Raw genomic sequence first — 16084 nt, 5'->3', positions numbered from 1 at the left:
TCAGTGTTGTGCAGCTGAGAGATCTAAATGTATCCTCTCCAGGAAAATGATGTCATCTAAAAGCCTTATGGTAGATGCAGACACTGTTTTACAATATCACCCACACACACACACATTACTGAAAATAACTCCACTTGGTTACTAGTAATCTCTTTTCATGCAGCCATAATGGTCATCCTCTAACTGTCAACTTCATGTCTTGGTGCAAGTTATATGTCCTCTGCAGGGAAAAATTTGTAAGCTCCAGATTTCATTATGAGGATGTGCCTGTAGTGTTTGGAATAGATAGTTGCTTTCCCAGCACTGCAACTGCTGTTAAAGATGCAGACTGTCTGTATGATGAGGCTGCTGTCAGCCTTGCATCTTATAAACCACGTTTTCTAATACAGGAAAGCATAGTACACACAAATGTATATTTGGAACCACATTATTCCTCAGGACGAAGTGCTAAAACTAATAACCAAATTAACTTTGGTTAACCCAAATAGAGACAGACTGACACTGCATTGTTTTCTGATAATATATTTAGTCTCACTATATACTTTTAATCAAACCCTAAACTTGTAATTGAACAATACAGCTAAACAAAATGAGCTGGTATATTATATAGGTACTGTATTCAAGCATCTAGTTATGTTCTTGGAAAACACATTCATACAGCATACACTGTACTGTGGCAAGTCAAGTTAATTAGAACCTTCTAATTGAGAGTCAGGTCACAGTCTACTTTAACACATGGATCCTTTTACCGTCTTCCACAAACTTTCAACACTGTACTTAGAAACCATTTCCAAGCTCAATGACTTACATAACCTTTTCTGGTGATATACCCCATGCATTGCAATGTGTGAAAGGGGGACCTTTATTCCTGCAATTAAGCGCAAATTATGTTACATAATGATAACGGCAACAAAAACACAAAGTACCAGTATGTTGCACATCACCGTGCTCTTCCAAATGGGTTATCTAAAAGACTTAAAACAGGCACATTTCAGCATCAGTGCTCTTGGACAGGAACACTCTACTCATAGTTTCCATGGTATCAGTTACCTGGTGGTGACTGATCATTGAAAATAACCAGTGTTGCTGGCGTGGGTCTTCTTTTTCTGATCTGTGGAAGAGAGACAGACTGAATTTGAAAAGCCTTTGTCTTGAATTATGATTAGCTCTTTGTTTTTATTTTCTTACTTAAATGTGTAAATCTTAAATTGTTTAACACTGCCACTGGATTGGAATTGAGATTTCAAAAGGTGTCTATTGCCGCCTTTTTTTTTTTTTTGATTGCTCTTAGATGTACAATGTGTTGTTTTTGCCAATACGAAATATGTTATCTTGATTTCATTTGAACTCTGCACCCTTCGTGCTTGTCCCAGTGTTATTAAAGCTGAGGCAGAAGGCCACTCGGCTCATTTCCAGTCACAGTTAGATAATGCTATTACAGCAAACTAAAATAAGAAAAAAAAGATACAAGGCACCTGTAGGTGTATATATGTATTTGTTCTGTAAAAAATGGCAATCAATGAGTTGGCTATGCCTTAAACACATTACTGTCGATATCATTTTAGGTAGACTGCTCAACAAAGCACCATCCATGGGAAACATGGGTTTGGATCCAAGCCAATTACACTGATTGCTTTAAAAAGAAAATACTTGCTTAGATCCCCTTTGAAAATCAAGCAAGTTTTTTAATTAAGAAGTGTGATGATCTGAATAGCACAAGTTTTTTCATGACTCCAGCAAATTTACGTATCCCCTTCAGTCGGAACATTTTAAATCATTATTAGACAGTTTTTAAATGGTTTATGCAAATATTATGGGGCATGATAAGTTGTCAAGACATATATGCATGCATATATAATATTTTTAAACGATTTACTTTAATGCAATCCATGATGGGTGTGTGATCTTCCCAGGGTTTGTCCATAGTGACATAGTGTTTCTCTGTGTGTAGTTATTTGTTTCTTTAATTTCAGGGCACATAAAATACACAGAGGGTATAATCAAGCACAGGTGAAGATTGGGATTTTTTTTACGTAGAATAAATAAATAAATAAATAAATAAATAAGCAAGCAGGAAAATAAATGAAAATAAACGTTTTTGTTAATATCATTACATTTGTTTTACCGGTTTCAAAGGCTTCATACACATTTCCAACTATCAAATTGGTTTCCAAATATAAAATCATGGAAATACTTTTTAAATTGATATACAGGACATATGTTTTGTAAGAGGCAAGACTCACACAGTTGTCTATGTTGAGGTAAATTTCTTGTTAATAAAACAAACTACCCTTTACGGTTAAATTGTAATATTTCTGCCCCTTACCTGTTCGGCTGCTTGTGGGTCCAGCTGGCTTTGAAACAAAGGCACAGCGAACTGAATCTTCTTGGGACTGTTGGGCTCCATAATGAGAAGTGAATGAGGAGAGACTCCACCAAGACTGCTCAGAGAGAACAGCTACCAGGAACTATCCTCTGGCTTTCCTCTTAAGAACACACTGATTGTTCTCCAGCAAACAGCCTGCCTTTTAGTCAGCAAGTAAAAGATTTCCTAACAGCATGAACGGAGCTCCTTCCACATCCACAGTTATGTGCCCTTGTTTTTGATTTCTTGCAACACCAGAGAACTCCCTCGCTTGACCATCAAGGAACAAAAAGATAATTGTGTAGCAGTCCACCTCTACACTCCAGCCAGGAATTACACACAGGCTCATTTCAAATGCACTGCTGGCCTTGAATGGTCGGGTGCCATGGGATTTGAATAAGCCAATCTATGTACTGTATTATCAGCAGCCCGTTCAAAAGTGCAATATAAGCTCCCTTTGGATACTGCTGATGTATCATTAATAATTGATAAACACAGTTCAGGCAGCTTTTTATTTTTTACTAATTTGTATTTTCTTTTTTTTAGCATTCTTGTGTGCAACATGGGGAGGTAATGCCATTACAAGGAATTACAACTAGTATGTGACTGAGAATAATCTCCCCTTGTGTTTGACACAAAAAGGAAGAAAGCCTTTTCAAGGTCTACATTAAAAGGTCATACTTTATCTTAAGGGACACTTTCAGTTAATTTACTGTTAACTAATTTACTACCACGGTAGCAAATTATGCTTAGTTTGTGTTAAATCGCAGTATCTACAAACCAATGTATTATTTTATTAAAAAATTAACATGATATAAAACATTACTACAGTAACATAATAACCTAATTTCAATGATAGGATCAAATTGATAAGAGTTCTGATGTCTTAAGGAAACACTGTCAATTTTAAGCCACTTTTGTACATAAACATACACATTTTTATTTCAATGGAGTTTTGTTTTGAATGATCGAGAGTTATATAAAACTTAGCTTATTCATGAGACTTTAGGTACACAGATTGAAAGGTTACTGTACAATGAACTCTGAGACCCCTTCTTTTTTGTCATAAATGTGGATATACATCTTCCCACAGTATACAAGTACATCTGGAAACTAACCTGTCACATTTAGCATCTCTAAACCATCAAGTTCAGGTTCATGTAACACCTGCTGCCTGTAATTGGTCAGCGATTTACCTTCCCAAGGCTACTTTTGCTACAATGCCTGTGGCTGAATTTGTGGTTTGTAATTTGAAGAGTAATGTGTGCTGGAAAGAGGTGAGCCGAGTGTTGTTAGTTTGAAAACATTATTTGTTATTACAGTTATTTAGGACTCACCCCCTCATGCTCTTTGAAATTCTTCCAATGAATGATAATAACTGTTCATTATTTGGCTATATTGCCTATTAAATCAGATATTTAATAAAGCTTATCTTAGAGTTACCCAAGCTCTTACATTGTTCAGAAGGTTAAATGCTATTCCTTACTAGCTTCTCAGCTATTACCTGTGTCAATGTGCTTTAGGGTTAGAAGAATTTTTAAACAGATAGTTCCAACTTACAGAAATTATTCAGCCATCACCACTTTACCCTGCCAAGACTATAATTGCAACAAGGTGGCAGATTACATCTAAAAGCTAAGGCGGATGTGCATTCTGAGAAGCTGCGTAAATTGTATGGTTTTCCAGTTTGCGGTATCTCTTATGTAGCATTAAATCAAATAATTCCTGAAACTGAAGGCTCCGCAAAATGAGAATAGAGATAAAACGTGGGGATGTTTTACCTTTTGAGAGGAAACTGAATTTACCATTTCTATGAATCAGACCAACTGAAAGAAGAAAAGGGTCTGGAGTCACACAAACACCTGCATTAGGCGCATGCAAACAGAAGGGAAGAAAACATTTTCTAATGTATTATTTGAAGCATGTCATCCAAATATTTATGTATCTAGAAGCATACAGTGTACAGGCCTTTTTGTTGTTATGGGTAGGCTATAAGCTGGATTACTTTTACATTTTAGAATAGGTAGTTTCAAAAACAGATGAATAACAAATGCTGGTGGATGTTTTGATTTTGATTTTATTTATTTATTTACATAAGATACCCAGTTCCAGTTCACAAGACGGAAGTCAGGGCTGCGTAAGGGTTAGGTAGAGGCTTGGCCTCGGGTGCATAAAGGTTGAGGCATGGCTTCAGGGATAAAAGTGCTTAGGGGAGAGATGCTGAAGGGGAGAGAAAAGGACGGGCCCGGACCCACCCCGGGAGCCTTCTTGAAGGGTTTGCGGCCAGATGTGTTGGTCTACCGGGCCCTTGAAATAACAGAAACTCTGACTCTCGAGAGCTGTTTATAGGCAGCTGGGTTCTTGAGAGAGATGTTAAAGAGCGTTGCCCCACAGCTGGTTCTCGAGAGCTGTTAATAGGCATTGCCCTGCAGCTGGTTCTCGAGAGCTGTTAATAGGCATTGCCCGCAGCTGGGTACTTGAGAGCTGTTAATAGGCACTGCCCCGCAGCTGGTTCTCGAGAGCTGTTAAAAGGCATTGCCCCGCAGCTGGGTACTCGAGAGCTGTTAATAGGCATTGCCCCGCAGCTGGTTCTCCAGAGCTGTTAATAGGCATTGCCTCACAGCTGGTTCTCAAGAGCTGTTAATAGGCATTGCCCCACAGCTGGTTCTCGAGAGCTGTTAATAGGCATTGCCTCGCTGCTGGTTCTCGAGAGCTGTTAATAGGCATTGCCTCGCAGCTGGTTCTCGAGAGCTGTTAATAGGCATGGCCTCGCTGCTGGTTCTCAAGAGCTGTTAATAGGCATTGACCCGCAGCTGGTTCTTGAGAGCTGTTAATAGGCATTGACCCGCAGCTGGATTTCCCTCAGAGGATGGAACGGTTTCGGAACCTTGAAAGAAAAAGAGAAAAGATTCTGAAAAAATAGAAGACTGTTAGTTGTGGGACTCGAGCACTGAAGAAAGAGGGCCACGTCCCAGGAGAATAGAGAAAGAGAGGACAGCCTCATCGTCTTGAGGGAAGATATAGCACATGAGGTGTGAAAGAATAGTTTGGCCAGGGGTCCCCTCTGACCATTCGAAGAACCTGCATATTACTGACTCCAGGCCGGGGAGGTGAGACTATCCCCCCAGAATAAGGACCACCGGCTCCCCGCAAAACCCACAACATAAAACAAGGAAGAAGAGACAAACAGAAACGGAAATACTGGTTATGGGGAAAAGCTATGTGTAGGCCATCTGCTCGACGGGGAGGAAAACCCCCCTCTATTAGGGGGAAACCTCTGGTAGTCTAGCGATAGACTGTTGTGCTGCTGCGATGTCACTAGGCAAAGATCGGATGTATGAATTAACTGCTGAGGTAGACCAGCGACCCATAGACTTAATTAGGTTTTGATTAATGTTTGTGTGAGCTGCTGAGGAAGCTGCGCTGATTCTAAATGTATGAGTGGTGTAAAAATTGAGGAGGGAGCCCTGCTTTGGAAATTAGATTGGAGAGATGGGTAGTGAACCAGTACCTGGTGATGATATTTCTGGAGCAGAAACTGGATAGTGATGGTGCTGTGAGTTCTGCACTTCTTTGAAATCCGAAGAAAGCTGACAGGCACATAGCTTCCATTACCAGGTCGTCAAATGAATTGAAACGTCCTGGAGAGCAAAATTGAAATTAATTGGGAAAGGATGTAGATCTGTAGATATGGGTAGTCTGGATGGAGATGAGTGTGAGGCGCACAGTAGCGTAGGAGGACCTGAAGAGGGATTGGAGCTGCTGAAAGAGCCAGACTGCAAAACTTGGTGATCTTCAATTATTTGACGGCATAATTGAGGGGAAAGTGTGGCGGCGAATAGCTGTATGGTAACCGTCAAAAAATATACCACGGTTATCGTCATACCATGGTATAATGTCATTTTTTGTAATCCATTTTCAAATGTCTATTTAAAGAAATACACTCAAGTCATCATTTTTAACAAAACTTTAAAGTTATAAAACAAATATTAAATGTTAAATTGCTGTAGTTAAAATTTTGCTACAAAACAAGAAAATAAAAAGTTTACCATCAATTTGAAAAACAAAATATTACAGCAGAATATCTGTATTTAATTATACCACACTAATAAACTGGTCTGGCTTTGAAATCTCCATTTGCAAATGAAATAGGAGCTATACAAATCAAATTACAGAGGCAGGGGGTTGTTTTAATAAATTTGCACAAACCTAACATATATAATATTTTTTTTTATTTATGTAAATAAATTAGAAAATATGTTAATGCATTTACAGCAAGTTATTTTAACCCTTTGCGGTCCATTTATTCAGTGCGTCTCAGGCGTGTCGTCCAATTTATTTTCACACGCAGTTTATTTTAGACGCGCTGTTTAAAAGTATTTTTTTCCCCCACAATAAAACATGTTTAAAAGGCACTGCATATCAACAGGGCACTCAGTACTGCATCTCCAGCCCTGCCCCACTCCTTGATCACTGTATTTTTCACATACCTCTTCATAGTCGTTGCATACTGATAAATCGCCCCCTGATCACTCGTTTTATCACCAAACTCCTCAATAATGCGATCCAAGTCATTATTTTATTACTGTAACATCTCAAAAAGCTATGCAAATGTCTGTGATATTCTTTAAGCGCTGGATGCGGAAGCAGCTATCTTGTTTGTTTATGTCCGTGTTATCTCTGTGGTGCCGGGGCTATGTGTATTGCTCAGATCCGCCCCCTTTTTTTCAGCTCCTATCGATCCCACTCGGCAATAGAATGGTTTTCTCGGCTTTTTCCACTGAAAAAACAAATAGAAACCCGTTTTTTGCGTTTTTAAAATGATGTCGGACAGGGTCCGACAATGGACCTGAAAGGAATAATTGCAATGTCGGACCAGGTCCGACAATGGACCGCAAAGGGTTAATGGTTTATCTGGGTCGATTAGTTCTCTTACGAACAATATTTAATTGACGTGTTACAAAGATCGAGGATTTACTATGAACACACATACACGTGCAGACACAAGGAATGTTCAATCAATAGTAGTATTCTATTAAGCACACAAATAAACAGAAGTCAAAGTACATTTCTTAGTCTCCAAGCTCAAAACACAATTAAAAAAGTCACTGCACTCATGCTAGCAGGCAATTGAAATAGGAAACCGCCTGTCTCCTCACATACAAGCTGCAGCTCAAGCAAGCTGTGATGTAGCTAGTCACTCGCTCACACACACACAAGCACAGAGTAAATCTGAGATGATGCAGACAATCTTAGAATATATCACATTAAACATATCAATGGTATACAGATTAAGTATATGGCAAGTTTACTTTTAAAGAAATTCTTCATACAACAATATGAGGTAGATTACTTATACTTCATCAAGTTTCACTAAAAGTTATTTCACACGCAAAGTGTGCAAACTAAATAATTAACAGTTCAATTCTATGTGAATGTGTTACAATTCATTAATATAGTTCCATGAAAGGAAAATGCAACTGGAATTATACTCAGTGGTTCCTTGAATCTTAGACTTTTGGTCTGCTGGCATGGAAACTCAATCTGTTGAAGTGTCCAGTACAAAAACTCTCCTCTCCACAACAAATAATTCAATCCTACATTAGATCAAACTCGGTAACAAAGCTTTCAATTCTCGATAGAATCAACAAACAGCTTCAACAAAGTCTTCAGTCCTCGGTATAAGATCCACAACAGTCTTCTTCGCTGAATCTTTTAGCTACGCAGGTAGCAGGGAACAGTTTCTTTTAGATACTGTGGTTTTAGGTGTACAACAGACCCAGACTGGTTTGTCTGATAACACTCACTGTAAGTTTTACAGCACACCTCCAGCCGGGCCTCAGTCTCATTGCTTGTGGTAGTGACTCACTTGCAGCTTGCTTCCTCTTCTTGGGTCCGTTTTCAGGCAGAGTCCCGGAGTTGCAGCTTCGCTTAGCAGAGTGACAGCACCTTGTTTAGCATTCGATTTGGAGCGCAAGATGTTTAGTTTGCTTGGATATTTATATTCCTTTTCACTCTGCTAAATAGCCACTTTTATTAGATCATTTGTGTATTTTGACTTTTTTAAACTCAGTCATTTGATGTTATAAATGTCTTTTTCCACTGGGACATCACTAGTTTATGTCTTCCTTGCATCAAAACGATTGTTTTTGCACGTGTGAATTATCTGTACATAATTAAACTATCCGCTCAGCCTAATCCAGTTCAGGCACTGGTCCTGTAATCAGTAAGTCACATAGTTCAGTATGTCTGCAAGCCAGAGGCCCCCTTCTCAAGACAAGCAGTTTGCCCGGTTTCTCAAGACAGACAGTCGTATTAATCAATCCAGTTATATTTCTAATACACGTTCATGTATTATCATATTCTGGGAATATGTCCCACAGGTTTGCAATAAGCATTAACACAAATTAGCTTTTGTTGGCTTTTCATGCCCTACCGTGGAAATGTAATGAAACCTAGCCAAGGCTTGGATAGACATAATGGCACATAATTTAACATAAATTACCTCTCCATTTTAGGCATCATCAGGTTGGCTTTACTTCATTACCTCAGTAATGTCCATATTAATTAGTAATGGAAAGGATACCATATTAGTGGACAGAATGTTCCCATCTGGTCTAAATTAAAACTATCAACTACTACACCTACTGAATTCTCATTTTGTTTCAAGGACAACAAAATGACTCTTTGTAGATGTCACTTTTGTACAGTCAAAACACTCCCCACCAACCATACATGGTTCTTTTTGTGAAGGTTGATCTCTGCTAAAATAAAGCTTGAATTAGACTTCTTACACACCTTGGTTTAAATTAAATAACATTAGAATGAACACCTCACAAAACGCCAATAAAACCACATCCACCTTGTGCGTCTCAATTGCTGTGGTGAAGTTTTAATAAATCACTTGAATAAAAACAACATTACAACGTGTATGCAAAATAAATAATCTTTATTAATTTTTGCTTTATAAATCTTCCCTCATGCATCCCAAGTGACAAAGGTAAACATGTCCCTTTTAAATGCTTTCCATTTACAAATGTATTTATCATAAATTGGTTAGTATCTAAATCACAGAGAATATAAAATAAAACATTAGAAACAAAAAATCCTTTATGACAAATCTAAAACCCTGGTGAATCCTGAACTAAACACACATCGGGGTTTAAAACCACAACCTAACACTTTTTACGAACAAGTTCCTCATCCAACAGTAAATATCAGTTTGACCATGATCAAAAAATCCGTTATAGGAAATTAGAAGAAACCAAAACAGGTCAATAGGTCATTTACTGACTTAGGTTTACATTTGAATTAATTAATGTGTGTTTGGTTTTATGTATAAATAATTCTCATAATATTCCTGTATTACAAGAAGAACTGTGACATATCCTTTTGGGAACAGGTTACTATACAATTCAAAATGCATTCTATAAAACACCAGGAGCACAGAAAGCTATGACAAAAATCAATGTTGTGAAGGGGCAATGATAACAGTCAGAAAAAGTGCTTGGAGGACATTTCCAATAGGGATCCCTTTGCACATCCATTCCAGGTGTTACTGTGACCCTGGACACACCATAAAGTTTACACACTCACATGTGGAATAAAGCTCACAATACAGCCTGGAACAGTTAGTGCATCTATTCAATAACTTCCCCCTTTAACAACCTTAGTTTTATTTGATTTTAGTGTCTTACTTGTCCTTAAAGCTATGAGGTACACACTTGAATAATTAATATAATTATCTTTTTGGGGCCAAATTGTTTATTGTATTATAGTATCTAACTGTAGTTATCCTTTAAAAAAGGAACAGTTAATGATTCTTTAATAAAACAAAACGTACTTGGTGGCAAAAGTGAACAGCAGTTATTAATTGGTCATTTCAAGTCCAGAGTGAAACTTATTGCACAGCTAGCACCTCACTGAGGTCAGATTTGTAAGAAGCCAGATGAAGAAAATGCAGCTTTACAGTAGACAATTTGCTTAAATACATGTGTAACTAACAAGGCAAAAACCGTTAAGTATTAATCTTGAATGTACACTTGAACCAACCATAAATACAATACAAAATCACAAATCTTCAGGAAATTAATTAATCAATCAATCCAAGTGAAGGAGCAATTATATATACTTTGAATTTTAAAATTAGACTAAACTAAACAGTAGCTCATCACAGCAGCATTAGTGTCCTGAAGCTTTTGAGTACTATATTTGTAGTAAAGAAAAAAAAATAAGTTTGGTTGTTAATCAGTGCAATCCATTAGTGATCAGTGTTGCAAGTGATGGATCTTCCACAGGGTTATGTGCCATTGTTAAACTGCAAAAACACACACAATAAGAATGATTTACAGATGGCACTAAACATTATACAAACCACCACACACACACCATTAAAAATGTTTGTTTATATTCCATTACATCAAGAACCACTGAAAACCATGCCTCACTATAAAATGTAGTCCCAATTAATTTCTCTTCACATTATAACTCTTCCATTTTCTAATTCCAACATGCTTCTAGGTCACAGCTGGAATGCAATGGTAGTTTTATTTATTACCCTGGTTAAGCTACACTGCTTGAACTCTGTCAGAATTGACATCTGGTGATTGTCGGACTAAAGAGCAGGTGCTACATGATTGATTGGTCATCTGAATTCTAGACGCAAACAGTAGAAGCTAGGAAGGAGGAAACACCCCATAAGCTTTTTTGACTGCACTTCCATTTTTATGGTAATGCTTGGGGTGTACTGTAGATCTACTGACACAAGACTACATATGCCTAAAGATCCCCTGTGTCAGCCATTCAATTTTTTTCCTATTTTTCACATAATCTAAGATCTAAAATGATCATTTTTTTGTTTTTATAGTTACCATGTTTATGACATCTCCGTTTTAACCACAGGCGACCTACTTGGAGAAGACACAGCTGCGAGAAGTTCATTAACAATCTCTCGTCTTATTCCTTCAGCTAGAGTTTCCTTGATCTAAAAAGCAGACACAAATATTTCAGAAATGCATGTCCTGTGCCACAGCTGTAAATACAAAGTTAAAACCATCAGTATAATGAAAACGTTGTTCTCTCTTTATATGCTTCTTGCAAGAAATGATCATGTAAAGCTTTGTGAAACACAGGCATGGAGTTCTAAAAAAAAAAAAAAGTATATATTAAAAATAAATAAATAAATAAGAGGCCAGAATTCTACATATAAAGTTCTTAAGTTATGCGCCTCGTATATCAAAACACAGAACATGTGCTAAAGACTGTCCTTACCAAATTTACAAACATCCACCTAAAAATGTCTCTGCAGACTTAATGTGGTCTGGTTCAAGGCAGTGGTACACCACTGTATATTTCTCCCAATAAAAACAGCCTAACCTGTTAGTCATGCATTTCACGACTCACTTCAAACACACACACACACACACACACACACATACATATATATATATATATATATATATATATATATATATATATATATAAATAAATAAATAAATAAATAAATAAATGTAAAATTGTAACAATATTACATAAAAGATTCATGCACAATTGATCAATTTCACAAAAGCTATAAAGTTAAGTGTACTTGTTACCTTTAAGAACAAGTTGTACTGTTCACTAGCAAGATACATGACTGTACATAAATGTAACAGAACAGGATCACCATCAACAATTCAGAATTGTATTTTATACAAGATACTTTACTTACTTTAAACAAATACTATAGATCTTTATGCTGTACTATATTCTCACGCATAGTGTTATAAAGGAGCAAAATGAAAGTACAATACTTCAGGGTCAGTTAATAAAAGGTCTCTCCTTGTATCTGCAGATTAATATAGTCCCTAGAATTTAAGGCGGTCCAAAATGTTTCCTAGACTTAGATAAGCAGTAAATGTTAAACTCGAAACTGCTGGGGATAATAAGCTTGTGTAGAATTGACCATGCAATAGACATCCACATTACAAAACCATGCACTTCCTTAAAACAATTACACTATCAAGATATCGAGAAGGACCTCCCCTATACTTTCCCCATGAACAAAAAAAAACACAGGTTGCAGAATTGTATCCAAAAAGTGTCAATTTTCCTAAACCTGCATAAAAATCGGTTGAGTTTATTCAGCGCATCCCAGGAACGTCAAGCCCAATTTATTTTCACACACACACAGTTTATTTTAGATGCGCGGTTTAAAAGTATTTTTTTCACAGTAAAAACAGGTTTAAAAGGCACTGCATATCAACAGGACAGTCAGTACTGCATCTCCAGCCCTGCCCCACCCCCTTGTTCGCTGTATTTTTCACATACCTCTTCATAGTAGTGCACACCGATAAATCATCTCCTGGTCACTTGTTTTATCATCAAACTCCTCAATAATGCGATCCAAGTCATTATTTTATTACTAGAACATCTCAGAAAGCTCTACAAAATGTCTGCGACATTCTCTAAGCCCTGGATGTGGAAGCAGCTATCTTGTTTGGTTATGACCATGTTATCTCTGTGGTGTCGGGGCTAAGTGTATTGCTCAGATCCGCCCCTTTTTTATTCCGGCTTCTCTCGGCTCCTATCGGTCTCCCTCTGCCATTGAAGGTTTTCTTGTTTTTTTTCCCGGAGAAAAAACGACTAGAGACCTGTTTTTTGTGTCTTTTTGATGACGTCGGACAGGGTCCGACATTGGACCGGAAAGGGAAAATTGCAATGTCGGACCAGGTCCGACATAGGACTGCAAAGGGTTAAGACCACAAAAAGGAATTCCCTTCCACCTACACAGCATTATACCTCGAACCAAACCCCACAAGCTGACTCACCTCCTTTAAAACCTGCTGCAACTCAGGACTGTCTGACAGGTGTCTTCTAGTTTTCTCTGCTGACAAAGCAGCAGCGGCAGCCAGCTCCACCCTTAGGTTTTCCACTACTGGCTTCGACTCTTCCTCTTCATGAACATGGTCCTCCATTCCAGGCCTAACTGGTGCAGAGGGTGTGAGGGAGACAGAAGCCCGGTAGCGTTCCATTTTCTGCGATGACCAGTCAGAGGTGTGTGGTTTCTGAGTCTGCCTGGGCGGGAAGCTTGGGTTCCTGTTTGTTCGAGAAGGGCTGGAGGCTCCTGAAGACGCTTCTGAGGCCAGAGAAGGCGTAGCATTGCTGCAGTAATCTCTTGCAGGGTCCTCATAGCCAAGTTCAGATTTCAAATACAACTGTTCACGCAGAAGCTCGGTGACCTGTAATGAAAAAAAAATAATAAACTCAGTTCAGGAATAAAATAATAAATTCCACATTCATAAGATTTAGCAAGGTGGATGGAATGTTAAAATCCAAGGACAAAGAATTCAAGCTTGTTCTGTTCTAGATAAGAAGCCCTCCCTTCTATCAAAACACAGAACTCCCATAGTAAGAAGCAATATGTGGAAGGTTTTATCTTGAATCTTTATGCACAGATTAGCAACCCACAATCTAAATTCTTAGAAAACCAGAACATGCCCTTTAACAAAGTTCACTAGGGTAAGTACAAGATCAGGAATGCAATTACAGTGGAGTGGTTATATCTTATCCTGAGTGATACAGTACCTGGTAACAAGTTATCATTTAAATAAGTGCAAGTAAGATATTTGGGGTAGATACACTTCACTGGCCACAGTTCACATGGCTGATGCATCGTCCAGTTAGTATTAAAAACAGCATCAACTTACTGGTTCAATTACATTAATTGGAGATGAACAAGACAAGCAATCCATGCTTCTACTTCCTTGCATTCCCTAGAATAATAAAAAGTAGCAGTGCTTTAGTTATGTTCTCTCAAAATGTACACATCATGGAATAAATAAATGGTATGCAATTTAGGGTATTACATAAAAAAATGTTATAGTAAACTTGTAAAAGTATTAATTCCCATCATACTTGATCCAATACAAGACTAGGCTTTAAGGTAAATTAGATTGACGTTACTCGACTCTAAACCACCTTTAAAGTGGAGGCAGACACTAAAGGGACCAGGTATTAAATGTCAGTCATCAAATCAGCAACATTTATTCCAGCATTTTTAAATTGAACAGAACCAAAAGGGAAGCAGCAGACTTACAAATGTCATCTGTGGTCGGTACAGGGAGGCATGGTGTGAGGAGCGGATCTGCTCCTCCAGATTCAGCAGCCGGTCCTCCAGCTGCAGCTCCAGCTCCTGCAGCTCCTGCCGCACCGCGGTCCTCAGACTCTGCAGCTGATCGGCTTCTTGCCTAAAAAAAACCCAAAAGTACATGCATTTAAAACTATATCGTTATCCAACATTTCCTCAAGAAGGCTGAAGTACAACATATGATGCATTTCAATACCATATATGCCTAAACGCAGCAAAACATTTGCATCCAACATCGTACACAACTTTTACAAAACCTCATACTCCGAGGCCTTATTTTGTGATTAAAGTATACTTTAAATAGGCTATGTTATATAGCAAAACAAATACATTAAAATCAGGGTAGCAAAACATTATTCAACCAGGAGATGTACCCATTGAAGCAGAGATGGTCCTGGATAACAATTAAGACCATGCAATCGCAAACCACAAACACATCAAAGCCATGTGGTTCAAACTTCAGGACAGCAGCTCAGTGGCTAGGTGTCCACAAAGAAGAACATACCACCAAGACTAAAATGTGGTAAATGTCTAATATTTAAAAAGAGGGGCAAACAAATATTTGGATATAAATTTGAAAATGCACCTTTCTTCTTCTGTCAAGTGCGGGTACACTTCAGTTTGCTGTCTCATCATAGATAACTCCAAATCCATCATCTGCGTTCTAAACACATTCAGACTCTTTCTCATGATCTGCAGTTCTTGGAAGGTATTCTATATAAAAATAAAAAAATAAAGATAATAAATAAATTATTGGTATGTAAAAGAAAAGCAAACCTACTGCATCCCAGTGTATTACACACTTTACTTCAGTCATAAAATAAGTAGTGCTCTCTCAATGTTTCACCAATTCGGTTAATTCACTGTTGGGCCATGTCGGCAGTAAATACTTGTACTATATATTATAGCATTATAGGATGGCGAACGTCTGTGTATGTGGACAGTTTCATCCTGATTAGAAGTGAATGTCAAAACGTGCGCTCTGATTGGCTGAAAGATCATCAGCATACTGAGTTACTGTAGAAGGGTCTTTCACTAACCTATTGTTTTCAGTATTTCACATGTTCTACTCTGCCATTTAGAGGGTAATGTATGTTTTAAACAGAGTATAAATTCAGTCTAAATGCATCCAAAAAAGATATGAGGATCACAGGTAATTCGTACCACATGAAAAAACGAATTTATATATATATATTTTTATTAATAGTTAGGCTTTACTTGGAAATAAAAAAAAGAAAATGCAAACGAGAAATAATAAAAAAAATATATATATACACACACACACACTGTATATATATATATATATAAAAAAAACAAACAAAACAAAAAAAAAAACACACAACTTACTTCATACAATGGCAAGACTGATCTTTGAGAACTATACATGGATGCTGGTGATTCATTCCCTCTCATAGCAGGATTCTAGAAACAAAAAACAGATGGCCAGATTAATATAAAAGGCATTCATGGACAAGCCAGGTTAGCCATCTAAAATGAAGCAGGGGTGGCCAGCTACAATTTATCAATTACTAAAATGCCTCCTTTGCCATCTTCAGCATAGCTATATTCCATAAAACAACTATCACCACATT

The 16084-nt window shown here is 37.6% G+C and overlaps 2 protein-coding genes across 13 annotated transcripts in view; both read right to left on the bottom strand.

Annotated features, from left to right (window-relative positions):
• Nucleotides 1-2781, bottom strand: part of ppp1r1c (protein phosphatase 1, regulatory (inhibitor) subunit 1C) — a 31741-nt gene extending 28960 nt beyond the window's left edge. The window contains exons 1-2 of one of the 8 annotated variants that reach the window (XM_059033631.1): nucleotides 2327-2781; nucleotides 1051-1111 (exon numbers count right to left, since the gene is read on the bottom strand). In XM_059033631.1, coding sequence (XP_058889614.1) covers nucleotides 1051-1111; nucleotides 2327-2407 — 142 coding nt within the window. In that variant the 5' untranslated portion in view covers nucleotides 2408-2781. The remainder of the gene's footprint in view (nucleotides 1-1050; nucleotides 1112-2326) is intronic. The other 7 variants (XM_034043631.3, XM_059033630.1, XM_059033632.1 and 4 more) reach the window with 7 other exon arrangements.
• Nucleotides 2782-9297: 6516 nt separating this feature from the next.
• The window catches only part of LOC117426953 (protein ITPRID2-like), a 40657-nt gene continuing 33870 nt past the window's right edge, over nucleotides 9298-16084 (bottom strand). For 4 of the 5 annotated variants that reach the window (XM_059033628.1, XM_034045218.3, XM_059033627.1 and 1 more), the window contains 7 exons: nucleotides 15840-15914; nucleotides 15079-15206; nucleotides 14442-14592; nucleotides 14053-14118; nucleotides 13174-13584; nucleotides 11236-11348; nucleotides 9298-10682 (listed from right to left, as the gene is read on the bottom strand). In XM_059033628.1, the coding sequence (XP_058889611.1) occupies nucleotides 11241-11348; nucleotides 13174-13584; nucleotides 14053-14118; nucleotides 14442-14592; nucleotides 15079-15206; nucleotides 15840-15914 (939 nt within the window). In that variant the 3' untranslated portion in view covers nucleotides 9298-10682; nucleotides 11236-11240. The remainder of the gene's footprint in view (nucleotides 10683-11235; nucleotides 11349-13173; nucleotides 13585-14052; nucleotides 14119-14441; nucleotides 14593-15078; nucleotides 15207-15839; nucleotides 15915-16084) is intronic. The other variant, XM_059033629.1, reaches the window with a different exon arrangement.

Source organism: Acipenser ruthenus, chromosome 11 (assembly GCF_902713425.1).
Source record: "Acipenser ruthenus chromosome 11, fAciRut3.2 maternal haplotype, whole genome shotgun sequence".
Taxonomy (NCBI): Eukaryota; Metazoa; Chordata; class Actinopteri; order Acipenseriformes; family Acipenseridae; genus Acipenser; species Acipenser ruthenus.
Note: the sequence above shows the minus strand (reverse complement) of the source record. Positions and strands in the feature narration are given on the sequence as shown.